At 66.5% G+C, this 11,715-nt stretch overlaps 1 protein-coding gene across 1 annotated transcript; it reads right to left on the bottom strand.

Annotated features, from left to right (window-relative positions):
* Window positions 1-4,970: 4,970 nt before the first annotated feature.
* EMIHUDRAFT_232143 (hypothetical protein) lies at window positions 4,971-5,641 on the bottom strand (the record flags this gene model as incomplete). Its single annotated transcript, XM_005783713.1, has 3 exons — window positions 4,971-5,031; window positions 5,100-5,296; window positions 5,456-5,641. 3 exons carry the CDS (start codon window positions 5,639-5,641, stop codon window positions 4,971-4,973), a joined length of 444 nt encoding a protein of 147 aa, XP_005783770.1.
* Between the last annotated feature and the right edge of the window lie 6,074 nt (window positions 5,642-11,715).

The raw sequence follows: 11,715 nt of genomic DNA, 5'->3' as shown, positions 1-11,715 counted from the left end.
AAGGAAAGAGGAAGGCGTAGAAGGGAAAGAGAAAGAGGCGAGCGAGACAGAGAGAAAGGGAAAGCGGCGCGCCCAGGAAGGGTAAGGACGGAGAAACGGACAGGGGAGCCGGGCTGGAATCGGACCGGTAGAAGAAGGCGTCCTCCGCCTGCCGGAGGGGAGCGACAGCGGTGAGGGACCGTCCCACGCATCCGGCGGCAGCGCAGGCAGCCGCAGCCTCGTCGGCCAGCGCGGCATAGTTTGGCGCATCCGACGCGCAGAGGATGCGCGCCGGCCCGGCGATGGTGCTGCTGCAGACCTCGTCGAGCTTGCCCGTGGCGAGGTACACCTCCTTGCCCTCGTCGTCGCACCTGGGGGCGCGACGCCGGCGTGAGTGGAGGAGCGCAGCGCCCGCAGCGGCGCGGGCGGCGGCGTGGCTGTGGACCAGGCGGCTGCTCTCACCTCGGGCGGCGGTGCGTCGTGGAGGGCGCGAGGTCGGAGCGGCGGTAGAACCAGCGGACGGCCAGCCAGTACTGCACCTTGTTGTTGCCGCCGATGCGCGGTCGTATCTCCTCAATCCGCGCCAGCCACGGAGGCGCCTTTGGGAACGGCCTCAGGAAGACGCCCTCAAAGACGGAGTATTGGCGGCCGCCGACCTGCAGCACAGCGGCGATCCAGGCGCCTGAGGCTGGCGCGCCAGCGGAAACGCGCGCGCGGCAGCGATGGGAGAGCCAGAGTCCTCGCTCAGCGCAGCGTCTGCGCGACCACCGGCTGTCGCGTGCGTGCGTGGAGTGTGCTGGCTGGAAGCGTGAGTATGTGTGTGTCGTGTGTGTCAGCGGCGGTCACCTCCACTGTCTGGGACATGGCGACTGCCTCTGATCAGCACCAGCCACACAGCCCCAGGCGTGATCAGCTCGGTGCCCTCTCAGCAGGCTGGGTTTGTGCGGGTTGTGATATGAAGATAAGCTGCAGGCTGTGAAAGCTCCTACACCGCTTTCCCCCTTTTACTCACCCTTTCTCTGTTTTCTTTCTTCTTCTTTTTGGTCCTGCATGCAAGCCCCGCAAAGGTGCGGGCGAGAGGGCGGCCCGAGCCCGAAAGGCCCGCCCTCGGTCTTTTGGGATGTACGAGGTTTGCCTCTCGCGCCCCATCTCGCCATCTGTTTTCCTTTCCTTTTTCTCTACAACACCCTCTCTTTTCTTCTATTTTCGGAAAACTCTGTGGAAATCGTCAAATTTTGGACTCTGAGCCGAGTCTGAGAGAGATTTCGGACTCAGGGCCGGTGCTTTGACGCAGTATATTGTACTTCGAGGTAGTATGAACTCAGAACGGCCCCCCGAGAGCGCCTCTTCGACGCCCACGGGTCCCAGGGGGTCGGAGGGGTTGCGAGAGGGCCTTGGCTATTTTTGAATGAATCCTGGAGGCCGTTCAAACATGTAACGTGCGTTCCACGTGCCCGTCCCCAGCAAGGACAACATGCTAGCCCAGCAGGCCGCTCTCACCGCCGCCCGCGGCGTAGGCAAGGCGGCAAAGGGTGGCATGTTAAGCTACACGTTTTTGCCCTGTGCAGGTGAGAGGCTAGGACGCATTCACGCAAGTGCGTCTGTCGGTGTCGCGCCCTTTTCAAACTCCCTCGGGGCCCACTCCGCAGGCTATACGCTCCGACCCGAATTTGGAGGGCCTAAAAGTTTAAGGTGTTGCTGCGCAAAAGGGGTCGGACACAGGGCGCAGCTTATGCTAAGAGCTAGAAGGGGAGCTAGAGAGAACGACTACCCTGTCCCGTTATTGCGTACACCAACACCACAAAAGCTCTCTCTCTCCTGTCCTCACTATCATCATCTACAGCAAGGCGACCCAGGGCGCGCTCCGTGCCGTCACCATCGGCGCCACCTCCTCCCACGCGTTCGTAGACGGGTCGAATTGTTCTACCCTGTTGAGTAGATCGTCCTCCTCTTCCTCTTCCTCGTCCTCGTCCTCCCTCTCGCCGCCCACAGCGAACAGCTTGCCGTCGAGCACCGCCACGCCGACAGCAGCCCGCGACGCCGCCATCGGCGCCACTGCCTCCCACGCGTTCGTTGTCGGATCGTACCGCTCCACCGAGCTGAGGTAGCCGTTGTCGTAGCCTCCCACAGCGTACAGCTTGCCGTCGAGCACCGCCACGGCGGGAGCATGCCGCGCCGTCGCCATCGGCGCCACCTCCTCCCACGCATCCAACGCCGGGTCGTACCGCTCCACCGAGCTGAGGACGCCGCCGTCGTACCCGCCCACGGCATACAGCTTGCCGTCGAGCACCGCCACGCCGACAGCAGCCCGCAACGCCGCCATCGGCGCCACCTCCTCCCACGCATCCAAGGCCGGGTCGTACCGCTCGACTGAGCTGAGGGCGCCGCCGTTGTACCCGCCCACGGCATACAGCTTGCCGTGGAGCACCTCCATAGCGTGATCGTGCCGCTCCTCCGCCATCGGCGCCACCGCCTCCCATTCTTTCGTAGCCAGGTCGTACCGCTCCACCAGGTTGGAAGTTGCGCCGCCCCGGGGGCCGTCACTGCCTCCCGCCGCGTACAGCTTGCCATCGAGCACCGCCATGCACGCGCCCGAACGAGCCGTCGGCATCGGTGCCATAGCCTCCTCCTCCCACGCATTCGTTGACGGGTCGTACCGCTCCATCGAGCTGATGACGCGTCCAGTCTTGTCTTCGCCGCCGATCACGACCAGGCGCGGCCTCTCGCGCTTCTTCAGCGTCTCCTTCCAGCCGCGGCGCCACGCGTGGCACGTCCCCTTGACGGCGTGCTCCTTGGTCGGCAGCTGGGAGAGGATGTGCGGGGCGAGGTCCGGCGAGAGGAGGACCTCGGAGAGCACCCACTCGGGCTGCTCCACGAGCCGAGCGGCGTGCTCCTCCGCCACGCGCAGCGCGGCGGCGCTCGCGCCCGTCTGCGCCTCGATGATGGCGCACAGCTGCGCTGGCGAGAGGCCCGCGACGCGCGCGCCGATGCGGTGGGAGGCCATCGGCGCGGGAGTCAGCCTGCCAAGGGCGCCAGAATTTACGCAAAAAGAATTCCTCTGGCGGTAGGCACGGGACTGGCGTCAGTAATCAAAAAAGAATTTAGCGTGCCCGTGCGCCGTGGGGAGGCCTGAGGGCCCAACGCATGCCCTTGAGGTGGGACGTGACCTCAACCAGCTGGGTGTCGCTCGGCGGCTCGCGCCCTCGGCCGAGGCCAGGCAGACACGCTCCCTATGGATGAGCATAGTGTACGTGGATAGGAAGCCCGCGTTGCCGTAAAAGTTGGCCGCCAGCACACTTACAAGGATGTCTACGAGGATCGGCGCCATGAAGCTCGCCATCGCCCTCTCCTTGCCCCCCAGGTAGTCGAGTAGCCACGTGCGGGTTGGCGAGCTCCTCGGTCCTTTTCATGAAGAAGGTGCGCCGCTTCAGTGCGTACGCCGCCATCAGGCGCGCGTCTTCTGGCAAGTCGGTCGCAATATACACGGGGCGGCTTTCGTTGGCCTGCATGGGACCTCCTTCAGCGCCGTAAACTGCTCGCCCAAGAACCAACGGCATCGGCGGCGGGGACGGCCTTGGTGACGGCGCGGGCGAAGGGGCAGGCGGCGGCATGGGCGGGGCAGGCGGCGATGGGGGCGCCGGCGGCGGCATTGGCGGTGGCTCGGGCGCCGGTGGCGGCGGCGGCGGCGCGGGGGGCGCCGGTGGGGTTGGTGGAATGGGCGGGGGTCCAGGGGGCGCCGGCGGCGACGGAGGAAGCGGCGGTTCGGCGGTGGTGGCGGGGGCGGCAAAGGCATCGGCGGGGGCATGGGCGGCGCCGGGGGCGAGGGTGGCGCCGGGGGCGAGGGTGGCGGGTCGGGCGTGGGCGGCGGCGGGCGGCGGAGCGGGCGGCGCTGGCGGGTCTGGCCTCAGCATCCATGTCGGCGGGGACGGTGGCGCCGGTGGCGAGAGGGTGGCGCCGGAGGCGGCGGACTTGCAGGTGTTGGCGGCTTGGGCGCCTTGTCGGGCGGAAAGGGGGGCGCTGGCGGGGGCGTCGGGGGCGCAGGCGGCGATGGCGGTGCTGGCGGAGGCATGGGGGGGGGATCGGGCGTAGGGGGCGGAGGGGCGAGGGGGTGGCTGGGGCTGGCGGCGCCGGAGGGAAGGGCAGGGACGGGGCGGCGACGGTGGCGACGGCGGAGACGGAGGCGACGGCGGCTTTGGCGGAGATGGCGGCGTCGCCGGTGTGCAACCAGCCGAGTGCCAGTTGTCGGCTTTCTGGGGAGGGGTTGCGGCGAAGACGCCCCCGTTCGCCCTTTCTGCTGCCGAGCATGTTGTGGCCCCGTAGGTACGTCAGGGCGATGCAGGGGGGTCACACAACTACCGAGTCCCTCGACTAGCTGCCACGTTGCGGATCTCCTCCTGCTCCGCAAGGAGGGTGGCCACGCCCCTCGACTAGCTGCGGATCTCCTCCTTCCTCTCAAGGGGGGACGAGGGACGGGACGAGGGGCGTGGCGCTGGTCGCTCGTAGCTGGCTACGGTTTGAAAGTACGTCACCAACGGACAAATCACGGAATTACTGATGCGCGGGATCGGGTTGCGGGCAGAGCCCTACCTAGCCCGTGGGGGGTGGGTGCGCGTTCGTTCGTTCGTTCGCAGGGAAAGGGCCATCAAGTAAACACAGGTCTGAGGTCTCCGTCCGAGGGCTGGCCCCGCCTCGACGACCTGGCTCGGGGCGACTTGGCCCCGCTGCAAGCCTTCCTCTCTCCGAGATGCGCTGGTTTACTTTTCGGACGCGCGGCGCTGGTACAAGGGGCGGGTCACCGCCGCGCACGGCCCGCTGCTGATGGGGGGCGAGCCGTCCGATCGGACCGTCCGTAAAGAGTAGAACAAGAAGAACACGCATTGGCTCCGGCTCAGGTCGTGGGGCATAGCTCGGGTGTAAACGGGGTCTGGGCAGCGGCCCGCCGCAGGCGCCGCCGGAGGCTGGCCCGCCGCAGGCGCCGATTTTTTGGGCGTTTACCGTTTTTTGCTCAAAATTGAGATATTTCTCATCAAATTCTCATCAAAATCGAGCTCGCTACGAGCTCTCTAACTGCACAGCACCTCCTCGTTGAGCCTAGCGGCGCCCGTATCGCCCACGCCAACATTATCTTCTTCTTCTTGCCCTTCTTGCCCTGGGCCCTTGCTGCACTTAGCCGCTCAACCTCCGCCAGCATGAGCAGCTCCTTGGCATGCCGCGCCGCCTCCATCTGCTTTGCTTCCCACGCTGCCGCTTCCTCTAAAGCAGCGCCGCCACTAAGCGGCGCACCCAAGTTCTCGCATTGTTTGCATGAGCACGTGTCCTGCTTGGCGCGGCGCACAATCCGCGCGCGGCGAGTGAGGTGCGTGAGAGCAGAAGACTGACAGCAGGAGCTGCAGGAGCTGCAGGAGCTGCGCGGGTCGGATGGGCGGTGACGCCGTCGAGCGACGGCGCAAAGGCCAATCGCTGCTGCTGCGCCAACGAGAGCGGCGACACGAGGCTGCTGGCAGCTGGCAGAGCGAATCGCGATTCCGGCGGCCGCCGTCAGCCCGCCGACACCGACGGCCTGGCTGAGGTCAAACTCCTCCACACGTCGGACCAGCCATGCGTCGGCCACGGCGACGAGACGTCTGTATGCAGACAGCCCGACACCCGGGCGATAGAACATGCCAGCTGGGCTCTTCCAGGGCTCTCGTGGCCCGTGGCGCGAAACCCAGGTGAAGAGGGCGGGCTGCGGCGGGCGCAATAACTATTCACAGCTTATGAAAACCGGAAACACTAGAGTCTGCACAAGAGTTCGAGTGGTCTTCGTGCTCAGAAGGATCAAGAGAACTCTATTCACACCCTTTGTGCGTTGAAGACCACAGGCAATGCCCGTTTACACCCAACCGACGAGTCGCTGGGCCCTCTGACCTGAGCCGGAGCCATTCTTGTACTCCTAGTAGCGCTCGAGAGGGGACGCGTGTTCAACTGTATTCGACCGTATTCTCAGTCGCTGTCGCTGCACTCGCACCCCCCCTCGTCTCCACGCGGTGCTCACCGAGGACTACACAGCGGACAGACCGAATTGACCGTGTATACCGTCGCGCGCGTCGCCGACATCTGTGTGTGACCGTACCGTCGCCATGCGTGTGTAACCGAGACCGCCGGTCCCGAGGACCTGTGAGTGGTGAGTGCTGAGACGTGAGACGCCATCGCCAGGACGACGTGGACGACGGACCGTCTGTGACGCCTTCTCCACACTCCACTCTCCAGTAGAGCCGTTCTCTCTACAGCTGGAAGCTGCGCTCTAGCGGCTCGCCCCCAGCTCTCCCTCCTCTCCACATGCACTATGCTCTATGGCGCAGATGGAGATGCGCGGCGCAGCATCATGTGGAGCGTCACGTTGGCGCCCACCCTCGCCGCTCTCAGCGTGGCACGGTCCGCCAGCTCGGCCCCGCCGAAGACCAGCCGCTGTTTCTCCGGTGGCACGCCGGTGTTGAGCCGCATGGCATGCTTGATGTCCATGACGGTGGGCTCGTTGCTACCCGCCGCCGCTTGCACGATGATGTGGAGCACGCAGTTCTCTTGGTCCACGCAGTTCACCTTGAGGCGGACCATGGGCCCTGCGTCGACATCGACGGGGACGACCGGAGGGACATCCGTGCGCACCATGAGCCTGAGCTTGACCCCATAGCCCCTGGCGATGCCACCGTCGAGGCGCTGCATGTAGACTCGCATTCCTGTCCGCGCATGAATATCGTCTTGAATGCGCATCATCTGCCCCTGAGAGCCAAGGAGGCTGAAGGCGCCGCGATCGCCGTACGCGGCAGGCAGGGTGAAGGACGACCCCGCCAGCGGATGCTCGATCAGAATCTTGCGCTGTACGCAATGCGTGCAGAAGCAGCCGGGAGCGTGCCTGTACCAGACGGCGTACTGTGCGAGGCACTGGCGGCGGTCAAAGACGATGAACTCTGGGTGCTCAACCGCACCGCCGTACTGCCGGGTGACTCCGACGATGCTCGAGAGCGGCCCGCGGTTGTCGGCGCGCTCGGGCGGGAGGCGCCGGGACATGATGTGGCTGCGGTGGGCCTCGGGCGTCACGCCCGCGGGCGTGTGGTAGTTCTCGTAGTAGGCCTCGCCCAGCGTCGCCCGGACCACAAGCACGCACCGCTCGCCCGCAGCGTTTGGCTCAGTGTAGATGTCCGCCTTTGAAGAGTTCGTCGCGAGGTAGGTTCCAAGGCCAAACATCTTGCCGCCGTTGGAGCCCGAGTAGCGCGGATCGAGGCCCTGCTGGAAGAGGCGCTCAATCTTGTGCGACGCCGCCCCGTGGTACATCATGAACTCGTTCATCTGCCGCCCCGCGACGGTCTGCACGTTCTGCGCGTCAGGCAAAGGAACCAGCGGAGAGACCCGCCGCTGGCAGCGCCCGGTCAGGTCCTGCAGCTCCATCTTGTAGCCCTCCTGAGACCGCGGGTTGTGGAACTCCTCCACCCGCACGACCTCGAACTGCGGAGCGCTCCTCACGGGCTGGTCTTGGCCTGGCAGCGGGCCGCGGTGCTGCGTAGCGGTGCGGTGGAACTCGCTCACGAGATGCTCGTAGACGGCGCTGCTCTGAGCCAGCTCGCGGCGTTGCGTCAAGCTGTAGCGATCGTAGGTCGGAAGGCGGCTGATCTCAGCCTCCGCCGATGCGCGCTGCCGCTCGCGCTGCTGCTGCAGATCGCGCTCCAGGTTGCCCAGCTCCCGCGCGTTGCCAGCGGCCTCTCCCTCACGAAGCCGCAGCTGTCCCACCAAGTCGCGCTGCTCGTCGTGGTCGAGCGACCGCCGCCGCACACGGCGTTCCCAGTCGGCGGAAGTGTCGACCAAGTCTTGCGGCGCGTCCAGCTCTATTGGGTTGCCTGGCCGACCGCTCAGCTGCTGGCCGGGCCGTGGGGCGACGTCCCCCGCCACGGTGATCGGCGCGCCGTCGATGTGTACGCCGAGCGACGCCAGCGAGTCGTGGTCGCGGATCTCACGGCCAGACGCGAGGAGGAAGCGGACGTTGGAGTAAAACGACACCGCTGTCAGCTTGCTGCACACGCCGGCAGAAATCCTCCATGAGATACACCAGAGGTGTTGTGGCTCGGAACCTGTAGTGGATGCCAGACGCCTCTGGCCACGCCTCTCCGCGCACCGACAGCCTTAATTGAGGCCCTCGGTCGTACCGCTCGAGCCCCCCCGACATCGCAGCGGACACGAGACGTGGCAGGAGTGCGGCTCCGTGACGGGCGCACTAAAAAGCGCTCGGCGGGCGCGTTCCCGCGTTTCTATGGCGTCGCTGCTGCTGTCGTCCGACAGCCCGGCGGCGGCGGCGGCGGCGGCGGCGGCGGCGGCGGCGGTGTAGATTCGAACCGGCAGCCAGTCGTCGCGGCGCAGGGCGCCGGACCACTGCGCCGCCTGGCCGCCCGCCGTGCGGCGGTGTCCCGGCTGGCCCAAGTACTGCGTGCTGCGGCCTGCGCTGCAGACAGGCAGCACAGGGCATCCTGCCCGAGAGCCGATGAGGCTCGCAAGCTGGCCGGCGCGAGCACGAAGCGAGGGCCGCCGACAGGCAGCCCGCCTTCGAAGGCGGAGCGCATCGCCGGCGGGGCGCAGGGCGGCGCCGACACCGGCCTCACCGCGCCCGCGAAGAGGGCGCTCTTCCAGCAGGCGGATGAGGGTCGGAAGGAGGGCCGGCGGGGCCAGGACGGGCCGGCGCGGCCGGGCGGGCAGCCTTCGCCACCGCACACGCAGGCCCGCGTCGGTGGGGGGGGCTGTGAGGGGCCACCACCGTCGCCGCGTCCCTCGACACCGGCGGGCGGCGGGGCGCCGCCGCCGCCGTCGCTGCCTCCCTCTCCGCCCGAACACGGCGGCGAGCCGCCGCCTCCCACACCGCCGGCACCAGGGGGCGGCACGCCGCCCCGCTCAGGCGCTGGCCCGCGCAAGCCCGCGGGCGCTGCCCACGACGAGACGCGGCCGGGCGCCGCTGCGCGAGTCGCGACGCGCTCCGGCAGCGGCGTGCGAATGCAGCCGGCCCCGAAGCTCGGGCGCGGCGACGGATGGGGCGAGGGCAGTGCGGGCGGCTGGTCGAGCGGGCGGGGAGGCGGGCGCGCGGCTGCGGCGCGCGCGCAGGCGTCTCACTCGTGGAGCGACGTCTCGGCCGGCGGTGCGGTGGAGGGCGACCTGGTGCGGGCGATCGGCGGCGCCTGCGCTCCGGAGATCGACTGCGTGCAGCAGGCGCTCGACGTCGACCGCGTACATACCTTCCGCTTACCGAATGGAGCTCGCGCAGCAATCTTCTACAACACGCTCAGCGCCGATACTCCGCGACGATTCACCATTCGGCCTGGAGGGAGATGCATGCGGCGGCGGGCCGCGCAGGGAGGAGGGAGCAGGTGCGGTTTGTCTCGGGTAGCCAGTTCGGCGCGGGCGCGTTCTTGAACGCGATCCCGACCCGCGCGCACTTCCGTCTGCCCTCGTACGTGCTGCGCTTCGCGCTGCAGCGCCGCTTTGGATTACACCTGTCGATGATGACGGACGTCATGGCGGACGGCATCTACAGCCAGCACGGTCTGCCCTTTGACGCCCTTGGCGACGTGGCGCAGAACGACGGCGCGGCGGGCCACCAGACGCGTCACAAGGAGGTCCTCCTGGACCTTGTCGAGTTGCTGCGGGGCAAGCTGGGGCGTGGCGCGGTGGAGCACGAGTTTCACTGCGAGCACAGCACTACGAGGACGGACTTGTACATTTACCAGGGCGTGATTGGGGACCTGCCCTGCATCGGCGACACCAAGATCTTCGCCGGTGTGCCGTCGGACCCCTCGGGGGTGGGGCGCATGGGGGCGTTTGTCGCTTGCGGCAACACGCTGCCACGCGCCCGCGAGACGGTTCTGGGCGTGGAGGGCGGGGACAGGGGCGGGAGGGTGGGGATGTGGGACCCGCGGACGGGGACCGGGACGGTCGAGGCTGTCAAGGGCCAGTACACCGACGCAGAGGGGAAGTGCCGCGTGGAGGCGCTGCTCTTCGAGGAGTTCGGCGCAATGAGCGCGGGGGTGGAGGAGCTGCTGATGCGGGTGGCTAAGGTGGCGGGCCGGAAGCTCACGTGGTGGCAGTACGACCAGACGTCGTGGTCGGCGCGCGAATGGATGCCGTTTGCGCTGCAGCGACTGTCGGTGCAGCTCTGGACGGCGCTCGCGGACGAGGCACAGCGCGCTATTGGTGCGGCGTCGCGCGACCGCGAGGGACCGCGGGGGAATGCTAGTGGGATGGGGGGCTCTAAGGGGAAGGGAGCGGGGGGCGCCCAGTAGGGCGCCGGCGCCCCAGCGTAGAGGGCCGTGTGTAGCCCTCTTTTTGGTATAACAAAAAGGCACGAAACAGCGCTCTCGCACGGCCTCGCCGCGCAAGAGAATTTTACAACCGAGCTCCCTCGCACAACACTGGGCACGGGACTGGCTCGCACTGGCACTAACACAGGTACACCACGTGCGCAAAGAGAATTTTACAACAAAAGGACAAGCTGCCGAGCGCAAATCACTCTGTGTGACACATTTCTTGTTGGCTTCTAAAAATCTCTCTCTCAAAAGGCGGTCAAAGAGAAATTCACAACGCGGAGAATTTTACAACAAAACTCCCTCGCACAACACTGGGCACGGGACTGGCGCGCACTGGCACTAACACAGGTACACCGCAAAGAGAATTTTTTCTGCGGCGGCGCGAGAGCGAGGCCGAGGCCGAGGGCGAGAGCGGAGCGAGAGCGAGAGCGAGAGAGAGCGAGCGAGAGAGCGAGCGAGCGAGCGAGCGAGCGAGCGAGAGAGCGAGCGAGCGAGAGAGAGAGAGAGAGAGAGAGAGAGAGAGAGAGAGAGAGCGAGAGAGCGAGAGAGCGAGAGAGCGAGCGAGAGAGAGCGAGAGAGAGAGCGAGAGAGAGAGAGAGAGAGCGAGAGAGCGAGAGAGAGAGAGAGAGAGAGAGAGAGAGAGAGAGAGAGAGAGAGAGAGAGAGCGAGAGAGAGAGAGAGAGAGCGAGAGAGAGAGAGGAGAGGAGAGGGGGGGGGGATTGATATGATTGGGTGGGGGGACGGGGTGCAGAGGCGAGTGGAGTAGTGGAGAGGGGATGGAGGAGGGGCAGGGAGAAAGCGCAGGCACGGAGGAACCCGGTGCCCGACGACGTGGAGGCTTCAAGACCGAAATCGCAGTTGTGCTGTGGTGTCGCTGCGCCGACTCGGAGTAAAAAACGTTTGAGGAGAGAGAGAGAGAGAGAGAGAGAGAGAGAGAGAGAGAGAGAGAGAGAGAGAGAGAGAGAGAGAGAGAGAGAGAGAGAGAGAGAGAGAGAGAGAGAGAGAGGGGGAGAGGGAGAGAGAGTCAAAACTGATAGTTTGCCTTCAGAACCCGCCGCGATCCAGGGCGCGGGCGTGGTGCTCGACGTGCTCGGCGGTGCGTGTGGTGTTCGAGGCTGACCTGTAGCCTGTACGTCGGGCAAAACTTCTCACTGCCCCGGCGCCCACGCCTCGATCTTCTTGGGAGGCAGCTGGTTCGACAGGTCCTCTCCGTGGCCAAGGCAGCCGCCCTCGCCCAGTCCCCAAGCATAAACAGCATCGTCGGCAGTGACAGCGAGGCTGTGGTTATCTCCAGCTGCCACAGCGACGACGCGCTGCCCAGCGAAGCCCTCGACCTTCTTGGGCAGCAGCTGGTTCTGATAGTCACCGTGGCCCAACTTGCCAAAGGCTCCATCGCCCCAGCTCCAGACGGAGCCGT

This window comes from Emiliania huxleyi (assembly GCF_000372725.1).
Source record: "Emiliania huxleyi CCMP1516 chromosome Unknown EMIHUscaffold_178, whole genome shotgun sequence".
Classification (NCBI taxonomy): Eukaryota; Haptophyta; order Isochrysidales; family Noelaerhabdaceae; genus Emiliania; species Emiliania huxleyi.
The sequence above is the reverse complement of the archived record's forward strand: the minus strand, read 5'-3'. Positions and strand labels throughout refer to the sequence as shown.